Raw genomic sequence first — 21,119 nt, forward strand, 5'->3', positions numbered from 1 at the left:
AAAAAAAAAACTACCTGATTTGCTTTTCATGCTACAGCATATGCCAGCACAAGGATATGAACAGGACTGGTAGAGTAGTCAAAAGCTTTAGGGAAATGGTAAAATTTAGTTGCAGGGAATGGATGGATGGATTTAGCGTCCAGCCAAGTGGAAATCTGCTATTCAGGATGCTTGCGCCTTCCCTCATCTTATGTTGGAAGGTGAGGACAAGAGCAGGGAATGCGCCCTTAGGGAGCATCTGCCATGGCTTGGTACCCAGGGGCATTTACTTTTGCTGTGCCACAATTGGGTGCTCACATGGACTCTGGGAGGTGAGTAGAGCTCCCATTTTATAGATCAGAATCTAAACTGGGTAATGGATAATAAAAGCCAGGATTCAACCCCAAACCTGTCCTTACTGTTTTTTTATTACTACTTTTTATTACTAATTATTGTAGAATTACTAGTAGACAAAGGAGGTCTGGGGCCTTTTTGTGGTCCATATGAACTGAGGCTTAGTACCAGGGCCTTCAGCAAAGTTCTTCCTTTTTTATCTAATCCCCCCTCCACCCCCCAGTCCCCACTGGACAAGGAATGTGTGCTTCGGTGTTGGTGAATGCTTTCGTGGATTTATTTTTCAGCTGGTTATTTTCAGTCCATGGATGCATGTGTCATATGGGAGTGCAATCTCCTCCCCCAACATGCTAAATCAATGATACTCATAACCAATTACTTAACCTTAAATTTGTCCACTTCAGAGGAAAATAATAGAATATAATCCCTCCCCTCATCCATCTTCTTTTTTTCTAATAGCCTGGTATAGGACATTTGGTTTTGTTTGGTTTTGGTTATTTTATTCAGAGCCAGAGCATCGAGTTTTGTCTGTTTTGGGCTCACATCACCCTAGCCTCCACCACATGCTCTAGGATTCACTTTCTCACGTGATTTGCTGATGTGTTCTCACTACTGGTGGCTAGCCATCTTTTTGAGCATTCTTTTTTTAACTTCCTAACCCTCATAATGTGCTGGGTGAGAAATACCCATTTTCTCTTTTCTGTGACTCAGGCCTCAGGGAAAGAAAAATACCAATTTGTTTTTGTTCTTTACCTTTCTAGGCAAAATCCATGTTTGGTAACCAGAGCTGTATATATTGACATTCTTCTCCTGTTGACTGGCTGCCTTGACAAACCTGCAAAAGGCAACCAACCAGGTATGACTCATTGGCTCTGTGATGTTCTGGAAGGGGTACAGTTCTTTGAAATGGGGTTATGGGTGGATCTCTTTCCAACCCCCCATTACCTGCTTTTATAAGACTAGCCAGCCACACAGCAGAATTAAACATAGTGTCCATCAGAATTAAACATAGTGTCATATGACTCCCTCCTAGAAGCTTCCTGAGAAAATTGTCCTTATTTAGTTGGAAATGTGCTGTTTATTTTCTATTTGGTCATTCAGAGAAGAGCATGGGCTTTTACTCAGATGCCCTCTGAGTTTCTGAGACCTTGACTTGGTCCCATTTCATACATTTTCTTTAAAAGGTCATCCTTTTCAGTAACTAAGAGTTCATTCTGTTCCACGCTGAGAAGATAACAAAGCTGGACTCATCTAATAAGGGAGCTTGGACACGTGATACTGTCTCAGATCTATCCCTTGCTACCTCAAGCTCTGCTGTTATACATGTTCCTGGGTCACGTATGTTTCCTAGTATGGGCCCCAGAGCCACATACGATAGTTCTATTTTAATCTTGATTCACAAAGTGGTTTTCTTAAAAGGAAGAGAGCAACTCCAAATAAAAAATTTTTTTGATGTGTTTATATAAGACGCCACAGGAAGTGCTGTACATGAATTCCAGGCCACAGACTGAAACTGATTTTCATCAACACAAACTGGAATGCAGGATAATGAGCCTGCAACTGGTTAAAATCAGCCTCTTCTAATTGATTAGGCCTGTCTAAAGGAGGCTACAATTACAAAGTCAGATTCTGAATACAAGCATGCCAGGCTTTTCCTCTGTTACATTTAGTCTGTCAATGATTTGTTGTCTTCAGTAAATACATTCAGGCTGTTGGAGTCCAGCTTTGTCCATATGGAACCCTGTTCCCAAATTCAAACCAATTTAAATTGCTTTGGGGGGAGGTGCGAAACCGCCTCACCCAGATCAGGGTATATTAGCCCACAATGCCCCTGTGGCCATGCAGAGGTAATAAGAACACGCCTGGACTTTCATCAGCTCCACATCCCTACCCAGGGGTAGCGGTTGTATCCGTTTGGTAGAATAGCATCGTAGAGTTTTATAGCTCTAAAGCAGTCTAGTCTAGGCCTCTTGCCCCAGCATAATTATTAATAGTGCCCCCTTTTACTCTTGAAAGTGTCCAGGTTTGCACAATAAATTACAGGGCACCTTAGCTATCCGGGATCTCGGGCTGATGTCTGCTTTACTGTACACTTGTGCAAACTGGGGTCTAGAGATTATCTGTCACATGTTACCAAGTAACTTGTTTGGGTGTCTACCATTTTCATATTGTGGTTCCAAGCCCTTCTCTGCTAAGCATGGCCTTGCCATGGAAGGTGCTCACTGCTGCTAAGCCCATTCACTTGGGATCCTGTCAGAACTGTGTGGTTGATTACAGTCATTAGTTTATTGCAACTAAGTCTTTTCTTGGCATAGTAGTACCATTATTACTTGTCTGCACATTCCTTGAATGTGGTAAATACCTTGCTCTCCTCCAAATGCCTGTCCTTTACTGACCAACTGGGCTCCTCCCTGCAAATGATTTTGGTTTTAAAAATCATCCTTTTCTCCCAACTCTTACATTGGTTAGAATTCATATCCCATTTTAATTTGACCATAAGCTGTCATTTGTTACTCAACAGTGTCAATGTCATATTCCTCTTAAAGTCATTACTTTGCAGAGTGAGGTGCATGGAGGATGGGACACTTTCCTCTTATTCTAATCTGACAGCCACAGCTCTAAATATTCTATCTTGTGTATCCAGTATGGCAGTCAATGGGCCCATATGTCTCTTGGTTACTTGAGAGATGACTGAGATCCAACATGTTCTGTAAGAATACACATCGGATTTCAAAGACTTCATATAAAAAAGGTACAGTTTTTCATCCATAATTTTTATTAGCTACATGTTGGAATGATAATCTTTTTGATACATTACATTATATAAAATATGATGCTATGGTTAATATCACAATCAATCTCCTAGGAGGAGCCTAGTTGGTCAGAAAGGACGGGCATTTGGAGGAGAGCATGGTATTGACCACATTCAAGGTCACCCTGCAGACAAGGTACTGCTATGCCAAGAAAAGATTTAGTTGCAATAAACTGATGATTATAATAAACCACACAGTTCTGATAGAATCCCAAGTGAATGGGCTGGTTTCTTTTAACTTTTTTTAAAGCTACTAAAAAACTGTAAATGGCTCATATTAGCTTCCTGTTGGACAGGTCCTGGCTTTATCCAGTTATCTTTATAAAGTAAAGTATTCATATAATACTTTCACATAGTTGTGGCAAGTTTTCCACCTTTGAGAATGAATTAGATTATAGAACTAACCACATATCAAGTAGGATGGCAACTAAAATGGATAACACTGTTTAGGATTAAAAGTGTACTGTGAACCTGAAGTAAGGTGTATAAATTGTTTCCAAAGGCACCAAACAAGGTGGTCACTTCCCTGGGTCTGTAGATTTCAAAATAATGTCATGACATTATAGTATTACCTTATAAGTGACTTGAAAGAATGACTCATGCCTTAGATTATTTTGTCCCCCAGGTCAGGCTGTTACAGGTCATCATTAATCAGGCTCGTTACTGACTGACTGTCTGAATTCCAGAGTTTCATAGTTTTTAGAATAGTGGTTGTTATCTAGATACAAGTCTTATTCTAACTCATGCATCAGTTGGATGTAAATTAATTTCCTGAATTCAAATCAGATGTTTTAAATCTCTTCAAATCAGATGTTTGTAATGTGTACTCTACTATTAGCTCATAAACATCAGAGAATATATACCACATAGGCTCAGAAGCCAGATTTTAGGTTCATATGCCTGCTGTTTACTTGCTTTGTGAGCTTACCAAGTCATTTACTCTCTTTGAAGCACTTTTTTTCAATTGTAAATGGGAATAATAATAGAATCTGTATCTTCACATAGTTGTCAACTAGTAATAGTAAAGCCCTGTGTGCTTTATGTGGTACAAAACAAGTACTCAGTTGGGCCTCCCTGGTGGCCTAGGGGTCAAGTCTCAGCGCTATCACTGCTGCGGCCTAAATTCAATCCCCAGCCAGGGAGCTGACCCACATGACACAGCAGACCTCTTGCCTGCTACTCCCATTGTCAGTGTATTTCAGTCAATCCACCTGTTCTGCTTCCCACCCTGGTGAGTCCTCTCACATAACCCCCCAACTCTGGCCAGTTCTTGTATGCATAAATAAATTTTTTAAATCTTTAAAAAAAAAGTTTTCAGTAAGTATTAGCTTTTAATGTTATCATCAGCAGCATAGAATTAGCTGGAAACCATGCATGTAACTCAATCCCCTAATGCTTAACCTCTTACCTCCATAACTCTCCTCATGTTATTACACGTTCAACTAGGAAAAAGTGTCTGTTTTCTTAGGAAACACTGAAGCATAACATACTTGACATAGGATGTCAAGAAACCACTTGGGAATCCATCTGATTAGGGATACTCCTTGCCCCACTGACTGATCCAGAAATGGGTCATTTTGTTGTTTGTTTTTAGTTTTTTCATTCATCAGACTTGACACACTAGCCTTAAACACAGGTTGAGCACCTATGTCTGAAGAGATATATGAATATGTCTATGGCTTATAAGTAGGTGTCTTAAGGTATTACATGTTCTATAAAGAAAGTATGCATGGGGTCCATTTGCAACACTTGTTGGGAGGATGGAAATGCAGAGTCTTGAGGCTGAATAGAGTATTCACCAGATGGGCAAGGTAGAGGTGGACATTACAGTCAGGGAAGGGATGGCCAAAGCACAGAACTAGCACAGAGTGATAGGGTTGTTGGATCTCGACCAGGCAAGTGTGACCAGAAGTGAGACTAGGGAGGCAGGAACTCATCATGGAGGGCCTCATAGGTCAAAGCTTAAGGAGCTTTGACTTGACCCTGTAGACACCCGAAGTTACTAGAATATATAAGACAGTGAGTCAGGCCATGTGTTTTTAAGGCAGTTACATTTCTTTCTGTGACTACATCCTGATAGAATTCTGAGGACTCTTGTGGAGCCAGGTTCCCACTGTCACTCAAAAAGAATGAAAATTCATGCAAAGAATGTTAGAGACTTGCTCAGGCTTTGTGAAAATTAATATGGGAGGTTTAGGAGGTGGAAGATGGGAAGTAGCAGACCAAACTCGACTTAAAGGCAGCACAGTGCTAAAAAAAATAGTTTTTTTAGAGTGGTGTGATTATAAAGGGGTTTCTTCCTTTTATTTTTAGCCTTGCTAATTTTATGCAGCATTAATCTGTTTTATTCACATGTGTACATGTACATGTATTTCAGCAATAAATGTATCTGACCATAAACCTTGAAAAAGATGCGTTATTCCAAATGAAGTAAATTAATATCACTTTTAGGAATTCTTTGGATAGAGGAGTATGTGTCCATCTGCTCTCAAATACTATTCTGTAAGAGACCTTGGAGGCTATTCCTACCTCTAAAAATCTTAGAACCACATTGAAAAGCTGGGGGATAAACAATGAGAAAAACAGTGGCGGGGAAAAGGCAGAAAGATGATTAAAAAAGCTTAAGATAATGATAAGTTTTGTGTAATCCAAACTTTTATCTCCATGCTTCCCAATCATTTGAGGTTTCCTCAGCCATTAACTAGGTTTTAAAAATTCCAAATCTGGGGGTTTTGTTTTGAGTTTTAAAGTGATTTAAACCCACAAGGATTCTCTGTCCCCTATATTCTTTTTCCTCTTCTGAATCCAGCTGTCATCATTAGTATATATCAGTTTCCTGCTGGAAAGAAAATTATAGTTTCCCATTGGAGTTGGGGGAATGAGGAAGAAAAAAATCTACTGCCATAAGAACCGAGAGGCTGGGTTACAGGCCTGTGCAAGGACCTGAAGACGGAGATCCTTCATTCTCAAACACATCTTAAATTATTTGCTCTCAGTTGGAAATTCCATTGAATTTCTATTCTATTTACTGAAATACTGAGACATGACTGAATCCTGACCCCCTTTATTGTGAGAGGGATTTCTACTGCTGTTTTCTGCTCACACCCCTTAAATTTGTGTCTTTTTATAGCTTTCTTTTACCAGGTAGTTAAACAAGTATCTTTCAGTTTAAGTTCTCATGGCAGATTTATGGGTGTTTCCTTTCCCAATCTTCATTTTACTAATCTACCGCAAGCTACTGTTTTTTCTTTTATAATTACATGTGTGCACAATGTGTTGAAATATGCATCTTGAAGAGAACTAGTTAATCCCAAAGAAATGACATCATAACAATTTTATACAAATCTTACAAGTGGAAAAGCTTTGTCCATCCTCCTTCACATCACATAAATGATCTCAAACGGCGTCCCTACCTGGGCTGTTTCTAAGATGCCCATTATACTCTCATTTTTAGGAAACATTATTTTCAATATCTTCTTCCTTATGGGAGTCATAATAATTGTGGCCAACGTTTATTTAGCACGACTCTATGCCAAGTATTAAGCCAAGAATTTTGCAGGCATTAATGAGAGAGATGTTAATGCTCCTTCACCTTAGACATCAAGTAACAGGGCTGGACACCTTAAATCCCTCTTTGTAGATTCAGCTTCCTAAGGTTTCTGTCCCTCGTGCAGAAACCTCAAGCCTTGGAAAGGAATCCCCTTTACAGATGCTTCTAGACCATGTTTTTATGTGAACTTTCTTGTGTTCAGTCTCCCATCCAAAGGGTGTGTGAAATAACACAGTGCATAGCCAGGATTGACGCTGTTGTTAGAAAGAGAAAGCTTGTCCACTCTTGGGCAGCCACCTGTCCTTTTCCCTGGAAAGTGGACACATGGTCACTGTGTGAAACTCTGCCCCATGCCAAGCTGTTGCTGCTGCATTTTGTGGTTTCTTTGTTAGTTGGAATTTATAGTTCAAATCTCATCTTTCTGCCAAGTGCAATAAACATTTTGTTATAACTGGAATGTAACTTTTATTATTGTTATTATTTTTCTTCTAAATGCCTTAAGAGTGACCAGCTCATAAGTATGAAGTCAGAATCCCTAAAATAGTCTAAATAGTCATTGTACTCTGTAGATCAGTGTAAGATTAGAAGACAGGTTCTCATTTATAACTGTTTGTGTTGATTGAAAGTTAGGTAATGTAAGCCCTCCCAAAGGCTGGCTTAGATGCTGGTGATGGCTAAATGGTTAAGATGTGAGAAGTGTTCAACAACGTCTTGTATTTGTATGGGTTAGAGCATGAATAATATAAGTGTGACATAAATAAATATAAGGTCACCGATTTTTATGACATATTATCTTCCTTTACTTAAGGTCCTGGGAAATGTAGCCAAACAATTATGGTGAATAAAAACATTGGCAACTTACAAACACCTGCTTTGATTATTTGGTCTAATTAGGTTAAATATAACCAATGCCATCTGAACAAATTGAAAACAACTCTTATCTGTTCCCTTGGTCATGCACTTTTATCGGTGTTGAATGCAGATGTGTTTAATATGACACAGTTGGTGCTGTTCTCTCAGCTTCGAGTAGGAGATAAAAGGGAATTGAGAACATATTTTGAGAGTCTTCTGGAGACTTTGTATTTCTGGGCTCATAGCTATCAGATTTCAAGGAAAAAAAAACAACAGGCTTTGTTGTCAATAAATTAGTAGGTTTTCTCCAAAACACTGGGACTGTCATCTGAACGGTTGCTTTTGCCAAGAGTATCTTTCCCAGGGAATTGTGAGCTCCTAAAATAAGCAGATGATTCCTCACTGCCTTCCCAAAGTCATGATAATGTTATTAGATTGCTAGGTTCAGGTAGTGTTTTACCCTCGTTAATTCTAAGCCTGATGCTTAGTACAGAGGCCCACAATTCTTAGAGTTCTCCAGTTTAGAGATTATTTAATGAGTAGGTAAAGTGGAAATTGTAGCAATTAAGTGACTTGCCCAAGGTCACACAGCTGGTTAGTGAAAAAGTCGAACTTTCATAGTTATTGGTCAACTGCCCATTCTGTAAGTCAAGGTAAGGGCCCTGTTAACAGGAAAAAGAAAAAAACTGGACTGAGTGTCTGGATCTTTGACAGAACTGAGCATGAAACCTTCCTTCCTACATTTCACCCAGGAATAAAATAACTGTTCAAATGAGTGACTAAGGTCTCAACATCTGTGATTTTAGGTTTTTCTATTTGTTTCTGTCTTACCCTTCTTCAGCCCCTCATCACAGATGATCTGAAAAGAGCTGCCATTAAATTAGTTAAGCAAGTTAAAATTAGTTAAAAATTTATTCTAGTCATTTCATATAGATGGAGTCATGCAACAGCTGACCTTTTGTGTCTGGAGTTTAAAAATTTATTCTAGTCATTTCATATAGATGGAGTCATGCAACAGCTGACCTTTTGTGTCTGGAGTCTTTTTCACATAAATTAGTATTTTAGAGGTTCTTCCATGTTGTGGCATGAATTGATGCTGCCTGCTGTTCCTTTTTGTGACTGAATAATGTTCCATTGTATAGGTACAGCCAGTGATGTTTAACAAAAGGAATATAGTCTGAGAAATGCATCATTAGGCATCTTTGTCACTGTGCACTGTCCTCGAGTGTCCTTACACTAGGCCATAATGTGTAGCCTGTTGGGACCACTGTTGTATATGTGGTCCATCGTTGACTAAAGCAATTTTAAGCAGTGCTTAATGTATACCACATTTTATTTGTCCATTCATCAGTTGACAGGCACTTGGGCTGTTTCCACTTTAGGGCTGTTATGAATAATACAGCTGTGAAGATTCATGGACAAATTTTTGTGGGGACATATGTTTTCATTTCTCTTGGGTTTATATCTAGGAGTAGCTGGATCTTATGCCAACTCTCAGTTAAATTTTTTGAGGAACTGCCAAAGTGTTTCCAAGGAATCTGCAGTATTTTACATTCCCACCAGCAATGTATGAGGTTTTCAGTTACTCTACATCCTCAACAATACTTGTTATTGTCCCTCTTTTTGACATAACTATCCTACTGTGTATGAAACAATATCTGACTTGCTTAAAATCAAAAGTACGCCTTCTTTAGAGAAATGTTTGTTCAGATTCTTTGCCCATATTTTTGAGTCATGAGAGTTCTTTATATATTCTGGCTATATGAAGCACAGTTTACAAATATTTGCTCCCATTCTGTGGGATATATTTTCACTATTGACAATGTCTTTTGAGGTTAAACTGTTTTAGTTTTGATAGAGTCCCACTTATCTCTTTTTGTTCCCCTGTGGCTTATGCTTTTGATGTCCTAAGAAGCCACTGTCTAATCCAAGGTTGCAAAGATTTATGCACCCATGTTTTCTGCTTAAGAGTTTTACCTATTAATATTTAAGTCTCTGATCCATGCTGAGTTCATTCTTGTATTCACTGTGAAGTACAGGTCTCCCTTTTCCATGTGCCTAACAGTTTGCTTTTCAGTAAGTTGAAAAGAATATATTTCCCCATTTAATTATCTTGGCACTCTTGTCCAAAAATGAGTTGACCGTGAATGTAAAAATTTACTCTGGCTTCTCAATCTTGTCCATTGATCTCTGTGTCTATCTTTATGCCAAATCTGTACTGTCTTATCATTGCGTTGTAGTAACTTTTGAAATCAACATGTATGAATCCTCCAGCTTTGGTTTTTTTTTTTTTTTTTAAATTGTTCTGGTGGGGCCCCTTGCATTTTCAAACAGATTTTAAGATCAGCTTGTCAATTAACACAAAAAGGAGAAACCAACTAAGATTTTGATAGGGATTATGTTAAGTCTGTGGGTCCCCTAACAATGTCATGTCTCTAATCTTCAGAGCAGAACACAGGGTGTCCTTTATTCGATTTTCTTGAATTTCTTTCAGTGATGTTTTGTAGTTTTCAGTTTATGCACCATGAATGACTTTCGTTTAATAATTTATTCTTACTCTTTTTGATATTACTATAAATGAAAATATTTTCTTCATGCCAATTTTGGATTGTTTATTGCTACACTGTTGTACTAGATTGATATTTGTCTACTCATCTTTCATCGTGCAGCCTTACTGGACTCAGTTATTAGCTCGAGTAGGATCTTTGATGGACTTCTTGGAGTTCTCTTTGCCCTAGATCCTTTCATGTGTGATACAGTTGTTCTTCTTCTTCTCCAATCAGGATGCTTTTCTTTCTCTTGCCTAATTAACCTTGCCTAGAAATTCCATTATATTATTGAATAGAAGTGGCAATAGCAGACATCTTTGTCGTGTACTTGACCTTAGGGGGGAGTTTTTAGTCTTTCTCCATGAACGATGCTGTTAGTATGAATGATGCTGTTAGTATATTGAAAAACCTAACAAGTGGGATTTTCATAGATGCCTGTTACCAAGTTAAAGAAGTTCCTTTCTGGCTTATTGGGTGTTTTTTATCATGAAAAATGTTGGCTTTTGTCAAATATATTTCTGTATCATTTGAGGTGATTGTGTGTTTTTTTTTCCTTTTATTAATACGGCATGAGTGGTGGTTTTTTTTTTTTTTTTTTTAAAGATTTATTTATTTATTCATACAGAACTGGGGTACAGGCCATAGGCTCAGGGGCGGCGAGAGGCCCCACCAGAGACAGAGCGGGGAGCAGAACAGGCAGATCGATGAAGTACACTGCTGAGGGGAGCAGCGGGCGGGTCAGGAGAGGTCCGCCACGCCATGTGGTCTCCTCCGGGGCAGGCAGCAGGCGGGAATCGAACTCATACGGAAGTGGCCCCAGATTCTCAGTGCTGCGCTTTAACCCGCTGCGCCACCAGGGAGGGCCGAGTGGTGGTTTTTAATTAAGTAGTATTCTATTGTTGGTATGGTTTATGTTAGTTCCCCAGTTGATGGACTTTGGGTATATCTTTTTCTTCTTTGGAGATTGTGAACAATGTGGTTCTACTCATCATTGTGTTTTTATTTCTCTGAAGTCAAATTTAGGAAGAAAATGACTAGGCCATCTTTTAAGGATTGTTTGATGTTACAAGAAACTGCCAAACTGTTTTCCCAAGATGATTACCACTTCACATTCCCACCAGAACATAAGAGAGCCCACTTGTTCCGTGTCCTCACCTTGCTTAGTGTTGTGCCTCCTGTTATTGCCCCTGTTCTAATAGTTGTGCTATTTCATTGTGATTTTAATTTGCATTTCCCTAGTGACTGGTTATGTTGAATATACATTTACATGCCATATTTGCCATGCATGTGTCTTTTTGGTAAAGTGTCGAGTCAAATCAAAGCACACATTTCTTTTTTGAGTTTTTGCCTTATTGAGAGGTTAAAGTCTTTATTCTGGTTAAAAGTCCTCTATACAGATAAATGCTTAACATATGTTTTCTAGCAATCTTTTGCTTTTTATTTTCTAATATCTTTCAAAGGACAGACATTTAAAATTTGATGAAGTCCAATTCATCAATTTTGTTCTTTGTCTTAATGAAGAAGTCTTTCCCTGCCCCATAGTCACAGCTATTCTCTCTTATTCTAGAATATCTGCACTTAGCTCTGTATTCCACTTTAGCTAACTTTTTGTATGTCATGAGAAAGGTTGATGTTTCCTTTTTTCTTTCATGCCTGTGAACAGCCAATTGACTTTTGTTTCTTTGAATGCTTTTTCTTCCCTTCCCCTTTTTCCCCTCTTTCTGGGATTCCCTCATTGATTCTTTCAGTCACTTGAAGTTGTCCCACATATCACTGAAGCCCTGGGTTTTTCTCTCTGTGTTTCAGTTTTGATAGCTTCTATTTCTATTAGCCTCTGAATTCACTAATCTTTTCATTTGCAGTGTCTACTCTGATTTCATTCCATCTAATGCATTTTTTAATTTCAGTAATATGTTTCTCATCTGTAAAAGTTTCATTTCTGTCCTTCTTTATATCTTTGCTACTTATCATATTTCATTTTCTTCTATATTCTTGACCAAATGTAGCTGTTTTCACAGCCTTACTTCTAATTCCATTATCATCATTATTTCTTTTTACTAATTTTACTTCTGACTATGGCTCATATTTTCTCACTTCTTTGCATGCTGGTAATAAGAACCAGACAAGGTTAACCATACACTGTTGGGTGTTGGATTCATTTTATTTCTTTACAGTGTTATTTAGACTTTGCTCTGCCATATGATTGTTACTTAGGGTGAATTGGGGATTCTTATAAGACTTGCTTTTAAGTTTGATTATGGTGGGTCCAATCCTAAGAGGACCCTTTAGTTTAGGACAAACAAATTTAGCTTTGCTTACAAGGTATATACCCTTCTGAGATATTACAAGATTTCTCTATTCTGGTGAGACATGAACTGTCGTGACCCTATATGAACTTGAGGAATTGTTTAGCACACTGTTTTCTTGTGTTGCTTTAACCTCACAGACTTTCACCCCATGTTTGGGCTGTATTCAGTGAAAAAGTTGAAGGGGTCACCTCCGCAAATCTCCAGAGCTTTCTCTGTACAAATTCCTCCTGTCTGATACTGTGACCCACAAATTCCAGTTGCCTCAATCTTCCTCAACTTTGATCTCTCATCTCTTCAACTCAGTAAGACCTCTGGGCTCTGAATTCCCCATCTCTGTACTGGGGAGCGGAAATCGCCCCTAGGCAGTAGTCCCGGGAAGTTGTAAGGTTTAGCTTGTTTCCTTCTCTGCTGCACTGCCTGCCTAATGTTTAAAAACAATAATTTTATACACTTGTCCAATTTTCTAGTTGTCTGTGGCAGGACAATTCCTGTAGCAGTTAAGCCTTCATGGCCTGAAGCAGATATTACTTCCATCACTTTGTTTTGAAATCTCTTGGTTCTTCAACTGTAAAAATGGGGATTATACCCTGGGACTGAGGTGAAGGTCATATTTAAAAAAAAAAACTTGTGAAAATTCCTTGAGAAGTCTCATGATAAGAAAAGAAAAAAAATTCAGCCTTGAAGAAAAGCAGCTGTCCTGAGGTAACACTGATAGCAAGAACAAAGAAATGAGTGGCCATCCTACTCAGAGCAAGGAAACAGCTTCTGCTGGTCCCCTGGCCAGGTACACTTCCTCCCGGCTCATCTCATTGCTCATCTGACAGAATTTACTTAACTGCTCCTTCCATGACTTAGCATTAGAGTTCCCAGACCTACCACATTCTGTTGGATGCCTTTGCCGCCTCATTCCTACAGGTGTGGGTTCACTGTCCAGTGGTGCCTGGAACCTCTTCAGTCTTAAGCTATTCCCCAGAATGGTAACCTGGAGACTCCAGTCCAGGTGGTCCGATCCTTTCTTGTATTACAGGTGAGGCAGCAGGAGTAAGCCTGGGGTATTTATAGGAATCTTCAAAGTCAGCTTCTGACTCTCAAGTTATTCTCTACTATAGCTCATTGCCTGAGGGTAGAGAAAAAGCCCCAATCCTTGGGGTGGGGAGAGGTAAGGGTTAATTAAAAAGGGAATGTCTAAGGTGTGATGATAAGGAAACTTTCTGATTTGCTAAGCTTGTTCTTAGGAGCAACTGACTCACTAACAGAACAGGGATCCATGTTTTATGTCTTTGCAATGGCCTGGGTTTGTTCACAAGTATTTCCTTCTGTGTCAGGCAGGGGCAAAGATGGATGGTGGGTGGAGCAAAAAGTAAAAGATGTTGGTCCCATCCCCTGGCTGATTAACTCGTTTTTATCTTACCCAAATCCTTCCAGAGCTTTCTCTTCTGACTTGCTGTCTCCCTAGCCACAGGACTGTGTTTTTATTTTGTGGGTTGAAAGATAGTCCCCAAATAGTATTCTCAGGAGCTCATTCTCCCTCCTCAGCAACAGATAAGGAATCTGTGCTTTAAAAATTCATTCCTTTGAGAATATGGGGGCAAGAGGAAAGGGGTGTGTTTTCAGAGGAGTGTGTGTTGGGCACTACGCCTGTGTCAACACTGCATGAAGGGATTCAGAGACCTAGAAACAAAAGTAGGCAAGAAGTAAACAACCAGTGCCAGTTTGGGGTGCTTCTTGAGATGAAATTAGGCTCCAAATCCCTCTGTCAAGGCGTTCTACATGCTTGTAACTGGGAGGGCCCCTCGGGTCAGGATTACAGTTTATTGGGAGGGGCAGAGGATTAAATGGAAGAATGGAATTTCCCTTCGATAAGGAGAAGCCAAGATTTATTAAATCAGTTGATTTTGTTGTTGTTGTAGTTCCTATGGTTTCCTTTTCTCCCCCAAATATTTTTTTTACTGAGAAATTGCATAACAGGACATTGACTTTCACAGAGTGTACATATTATCATCAGTGATTATTTTTAGAACCATTTTATCAACTGTTTCTGATAAAAAAACTTTGGTTGGATCTGATTACAGGTCTTTCTGACCAGAACTTCTCTGAGGTAGAAAAAAATAGGCCCTTTTACCATGCATTTAAAGTGAAGTCTACTTCATACTTTCTCACCACCTAACTTTTTAAAGAAGAATAGAGATTCTGGGAGAGAAGTGGGAGCAGAGAGAAGATCAGAATGAGTCCATCTGCAAACTTTTCTCGACTTAATGCTATGAGGAAATTCAGAGCCTTTGCAGTATGTGAAAGAATGTTTTTCATTCATTCATTCAAGGCAGAGAAAACATCTGTTGGAGCGAGGGCAGGAGGAACAAAGGGCCTTCGGAGGCCCAGTGGCAGATGAGCACCATAGTGGCCCAGTCAACATCCTTGGCTTTCATGTGGTGTCCCGGATAAGTGACTTTGACTCCACCACAGTGACACCTTTTCTGTCCAGTTGGTCAGTCTTTTCAGTCCTGGCAGGGCTACTTCCTCTGCTGGGATACACCGAGGGTAAGGGCTTCTTTCTCTTGGATACGGATTGGAGCTTATAAGTAGAACCAGCTTGCTGTGGTGACTGGGGCTTTTGCCTCCCCCACAACCACATTTTTTGACCTCTCTTGGGATCCAAAATAGCAGCAACTTTGGACTCAGACACCTCTCCCGCCTGCTCTTGTGTTTTTGACCAGTTCAGCACAAAGCAGTCACGTGTTCTTGCTTTGTGACACCACAGTGAAGGCCAGGAACTGTCTATGTTCAGGAATTCTTTGGTTGAGCACTAGATGAAGGGGTTGATTTATGATTAGGAGCCATGGTACACAAAAACAAATACCATTAAATACTAGAATTACACTCAGCACGGCAAGGTGTTTACACTGTGAGGAGCACGGATGATCTCAGATGGTCTGAGGTAGTGGTTCTTAACGTGTGGTCCCTGCTGCAGCATTGCCTGGGGATTTGTTGGCAGCCGGAGTGCGGAGGGAGGAGGCCTTGCCCCGGACTTCCTGAGTCAGGTACCGTGGAGGAGAGCACTCCGACATTTGAGACCTGGCTCCAGGCAGCAGCACAGCTCCCCTTCAGGAGTATGCCCCGTGATCGGAATGCCCTGGGAAACCGCCCTCTCTTTTCATTGTAACATTTCAATCTCTCTCTTTCTCTTTGCTGAGTATTTACATTTCAGTTCACCTAAATTAAACACTTTGATGGTGAAACTCCACTGTAGCCATAATTATGTGGTAATGATATCATCTAATTTTTTTTTTCAGAATGCCCTTGTTAAAGCTGCACAGATTAATATATGTCTGTATAAGATTATGTGTTTTTTGTTTTTAAGAAACTTTAACAAACCTGTATGGGAGCTGAGAGAATCAAAGTTGAATGACCATGGGCCTGTCCCTGGGCCTATTCTCCTCCGCCTGGGGAGAGAAAGACTCCCTGGAACAATAAAATAGGACTTGGAGGCAGGACTCCCTGCCCTGTGTAGATGCTGCTTTTAAATCCTCTTTCAGCAGCCTGGTTGAGGTTAGCGCCCTACCTTGGTAGGTTAGAGACCGGCATCTCTGAAAGGCAGTTAGTTTAGCAGTCACAGTGCACAGGTTGCAGACAGAACACTGTGCAGGTTGCAGACAGAACACTGAAACCTGAAACTTGCCGGAGAACTGAGAACTGCTAAGGTAACACTTCTGAGATTCCCAGAGGTAACCATATGAATGGGCCACTGTGCTCCTTTGCTCGGACACTCCGCTCCTTGTCCTGAGGAAAGCAGGCAGTCATTTCATTCCTTCCTAGGAAATCTGTTCAGGTAGTCGTGCTATCCTGAACAACCTCAGGAAACTTGCAGCAACCTCTCCAAAGCAGTTGTTCCCTGATGCTGGTCTCCAGTGACATTGTGACCAGCCCATGGTACAGTAAGACTCTACCAAATGATATCAAAGGAATCTCTTCTGAAAGCCAAATTTCTTTCAAAAATTTATGTTATCTTTATGATAACAGTGTAGATAATTTACTCCTTTTTTGATGTTAATGTAACCTTTCTTTCATGAAGTGATAATAGATGATGGGTTTTTAATATCATTACCCAACAAAATAAAAAGTTGGCAGCTAATATTATCAGTCTGCCACATTATATCTGACATTTGATTGATCCTTGCATTCCAAGTTTGGGAATTATTTCTCCATTGAACCAGCAAGACATATTGTCCTTCGGGGTGAATCCAGCCAGTAAGCCTTGAAGACTAGAAATATGCTTGTTCTAAGAAGAAGGAAAAAAGTTAATTTCTGAAGTGAAATTGGATGTTTAGAATCAGTCACACATACTTGGGAGACTTAAATGACTACACTGATGGGAAAAATCCAAAAACTTTCCAAATAAGGAAGGTTGGGGGAAAAAAATCCCACAGATAAGATTTTGCAAAAATCATCTAGTTTATGAAAAATAAGATGAGGACATTAAAAGAGAGACTTGACTTTCAATTGGCTTTCTGAGAAAAGGTAGGAAGGAACCCAAAGCTATCAAAATTGAAATTGCAAGTTAATTGTAGTCTAGATAAAAGGGTTGCTAAACTTCAGACTGAGGAAACCATTAAGAACTTAGTTCAGGTTTTTGTGATCTCCAGACAGTACCCAGGTTAATCTAGACATTGACCTGCTTTTGGTAGGGCAGGACACGAAACAGTATTTCTCCAGGGAGAAATCATGATTGTAAAACCCATCTGGGGCCCTCCCTGGTGGCGCAGCGGGTTAAAGCACAGCACTAAGAAGTTTAAGCCGCTTCCACATGAGTTCGATCCCTGCCTGTCCTGGAGGTGACCACATGACGCGGCAGACCTCCCCTGGCCCGCCCGCTGCTCCCCTCAGCAGTGTACTTTGTCGATCTTCCTGTTCTGCTCCCCACTCTGTCTCTGGTGAATCCTCTCACCCTCCGCATCTCTGGCCTTTACTCCAGTCCTGTATGAATAAATAAATAAATCTTTAAAAAAAAAAAATCCATCTGGGGAACTCTACCTGCTGAAGGCTGTGCAGCCATTGCAACAGTAGCTGTCGACACCAGCTGCAAGCATGGAGTCACCTGGCTCCCTTTAAAGCCAGGTTTGCTCCAGAGACTCTCCTTTGTGCCCTGAGAGTGTTTCATTGGAGGTTCCACAGTGTGGATGCCGTGAGTGTGGTATCCTTCCTACACTGAGTAACCACTAGGCAGAAGGAAAGCAATATGTCCTTTTTAGTCACTGCAACTGCTTATGCTAAAATATTGGCATTTCTGACTCCATCCAGCTTCCTGTTGCAGCTCTGGAACCCCTTACCATAGCTCTAGAAATAGAGAGTGTTCTTTGCTTCTCACATAAATGGGAACGCCATGAGAAAAGAGCCTGGTCTTTCTGATTCACTGCTGCATTCTAGGCGTAGAGCAGAGCACTGTTTCTACTTTTGCAGAGCCAACATTGAAGGCCTCCTGCCAAAGGCTATCAGAGCCTTCGTCATGCTTGTTCATACCTTTGAGTCCTTGGTGATTTCCCCTTCTTGGGTTTTTTTTATTTGTAAGAGAAAAAATGGAGCATGGTGAATTTTCTACTTCTGTGTTATTGTGAAGTACTGGGCTGAATCAGCTGTGCTCTGCTTGAAACTGCCACCCCTGCCTACCACACTGTGAACCCAGGAATTCCTATGAAAGTCACCTCTTGGGAGTGTGGTTCTTAGCTAGGATGCACAGTGTAGTTATCTCCTAGCTTTGTTGTAAGACGACAGATGTCTGTGCCCAGCTCAAAACCAACTGAATCAGAAGCTCCCACAGTGAGATTTCAGTCATGTGTGCTGTTAATAGTCTCTCCTAAAAACTGTCACTTGAGGGCAATTTTCAAAATACCTGACCCTGAAACAGCAGCATCGCCTGGACACTAGTTAGAAATGCAAATTCTCAGCTTCCACCCTAACCTCCCCAATCTGAAAGTCTGGAGACCAGGTCCAGGCTGGAGCCTGGTTTCACAAGCCTTTTCGGTCATTCTGATGCCCCTGAAAATTAAGAAACTCTGCCTTACGGCATCTCTTTGGGTCTTGCTGTCTAACAGAAAATGCTTTTTCTTTAGTTTGGAAAAAGTGCCTACATGAGTATCACCAGATAACTTTCTAGCTTGTGGCTCAGACCTGACCTTTCCTGCTGTGCCTCTGCTGACACGCTCGGTCAGTGACCCTGTGTGCGGCTCTCTGCTCTCGCCCTGCAGTCGCTGGGGTATTCGCCCCCTCCTCGCCCAGGCAGGCACATCCCACGTGGGATTTGCTCCCTTCTGAAGCTCCCCTTTTTACTTCTTCCAGTAGAAAATAAGCAGTCTTTGCGTTATTTTGGTCACTTTTAGGGCTTTTTTTTGTTGTTCTCTTTTCCTACCATTTTTTGTCCACCCTGAGCCAATAACTTCTCTGTTTTTTCACCTGTAAGACAGGAGTAGTAGTGCCTTCATCACTGAGTGAGTTAATGCTTGTTAAAATGCTTGGAATAATACCCAGCAAGTGTCAACTCTAAAGTAATTAGTATTTACAACATTAAAGCATGGGTGTATATTTCTCCAGGAGTGGCACATCAATGAGCAATAAATGTCAGCTTTCTTCCATTATGGAGACTAAAAGGTTTTCAATTTTTAGAGTTGTTTTCTCATTATTATTTTGTATTTTTCTTTGTCTTTCCATTAGTTTTAAAGCTCATTCACAACAAACAATTTTTCCTCCTCAGCTCTGAATCTGCATCTCCCAAAGTACCTAATTGATACTCAGGAAATGCTTGTGGAATTCCACTGCTCCCAGCAGGCAGTATAGACCACGAAGCTCCCCAGGAACAAGCCTTCCTGAGCAGCTTCTCCTCTCCCACTCCTTCAGGGTAGGGCCTTCAGCCCCTGGCTTCTTGCTATCTATTTTTAATTATATTTTTAAAAACAGATCTCCCAGCCATTTTGACTCCTTCTCAAATAGTTGAAATTCCCTTTCAATGCAGTATTGTCTTAGGGTAGTCGTGGGTGGGAAAATGGGGAAATGGTACGAGGTGACCAGAGGAGGGAGGGTGGTCTTCTCATTACTAAATGTAAGTGGGTTTCAGCTTCAGGCTTTATAAATAGAGATGTTGGTTGTGCGCCCTTCCCAGATTGGGCAGGTTCTTTGTGGATTCAGACAGACCAAAAAAGAATGGCAGTGCCTTGGTATTTCTGCCATGCCCTTAATGCTGAATTGGGGGCTGGACCAGAGGCAGACGAGCAGTCAGGGAGACAGGCAAGCAGCAATTGAGATCCCCAAAAATCTTCCCTTCATCCCCCCACCTGGGCCCAGGTGTCTGCATTTACATATGTGCATGGCCCACCCCCAACCCAAGAGTCCTTTATCAAAGGCATGAGCACTGTGCCACGCTCCCAAGCGCTCTTTGCAGTGTATTTCATGCAGGCGGTGCCACCGGAAGGAACGCAAAGCCACAGGTGGCAGCTGTAGGGACTGGCAGCAGGAGGCAAAAATTAGCTTGAGCAGCTCCATGTTCCCTGCAGTGGCACAGCAGTTGAGAATCCTGAGTGCCTGGGATGTCTAAAAGCAGCGGTGTTTCTAGGCCTGCAGCAGACAGAAGGTGGACTGTGGCCTCCACAGTGCATGGTCACATTGCGCTTGAGTTCCCACTTCGGCTCTTGGCAGATTTCTTTTTGAAATAAGTTGATGTGTGCCATTTTTCATTCCTGGATTATTGAAAGCCTATGCAATTTTTCAATTTCAAGTCAGTTTTTTATAGCTATTTTCTTAATCTTTTACATTTTTGTTACCATTTTTGAAGCTTTCTAGAAGTCAGTGGTATCCACTGAGATGATGAGTGTAAGCCGTGCCTTATAAACTGTAAAAGCCACTCTCTCTCATAAACCACACCAGAATAAATTCATGAACTTTTAGGGCAGAATTCTCGGTCAAGGTTTATCAGATAAATGCTGTGTCTACTATCTATTTGGGTAAGACACATGATGAGGTCTTTCTTGATGTTCTTGTAAATAAAGTTCTGTGGACATAATGATAAAGTTTGGGCGATTCATAGCTCAGGAATGATTAGACCTAAGGAAACTGGTTAAGGGATTGGTGAGAGCCTGGAGTGGAGCTGGGGGCAGGAGGGGACAGGACGCTGACTGCCAACTCCCTCTGTCCTCCACAGTGACCTTGTCCACATTTTGAGTACTTACTTCATTGTGTGCATTTATGGCATGCTTGAAGCTTTTCCAACTTCTTTTGAATGATAAATATGGTGTGTGAAGAAGTAGGGGGCTGTCCTAGGAGGTACCCCAAGAATCCTTCCCCCAAGCCAGGTACCTAGTTCTGCCAACCTTATACCTTTAGTTCCTCTCTAACCCATTGTCTCTCTATTCTTCCCTTACTCTAGCCCTCTCTATGGCACTAATCTTTTTATTTTTTAACATATATTTATTCATGCATACAGAATGGGGGTACAGGCCAGAGGTGCAGGAACAGTGAGAGGATTCACAAGAGACAGAGTAGGGAGCAGAACAGGCAGACTGATAAGGAACACTGTGAAGGGGAGCAGCAGGCGAGACAGGAGAGGGCTGCTGAGCCATGTGGGTCACCTCCGGGGCTGGGGAAGAAACTCACACTGAAGTGGCTGTGGCTGGCTTACAGTGTGCAGCACTAATCTTTTAACTGATCTTCCTGCCCCAAGTACTGTCCTCTCA

At 40.9% G+C, this 21,119-nt stretch overlaps 1 protein-coding gene across 4 annotated transcripts in view; it reads left to right on the forward strand.

The window, feature by feature from the left end:
- The window catches only part of THADA (thyroid adenoma associated), a 288,533-nt gene that overhangs the window by 221,247 nt on the left and 46,167 nt on the right, over positions 1–21,119 (forward strand). For 3 of the 4 annotated variants that reach the window (XR_001145643.1, XM_012727581.1, XM_012727582.1), the window contains one exon: positions 1,095–1,189. The exons of the other annotated variant lie outside the window; for it this stretch is intronic. Coding sequence is in view for 2 of the 3 variants with exons in the window: in XM_012727581.1 (XP_012583035.1) it covers positions 1,095–1,189 (95 nt within the window). In the remaining variant the exon portion in view is untranslated. The remainder of the gene's footprint in view (positions 1–1,094; positions 1,190–21,119) is intronic. 4 annotated transcript variants of the gene reach the window in all.

This window comes from Condylura cristata, unplaced genomic scaffold (assembly GCF_000260355.1).
Source record: "Condylura cristata isolate star-nosed mole 26May11 unplaced genomic scaffold, ConCri1.0 scaffold00020, whole genome shotgun sequence".
In the NCBI taxonomy this organism is placed as follows: Eukaryota; Metazoa; Chordata; class Mammalia; order Eulipotyphla; family Talpidae; genus Condylura; species Condylura cristata.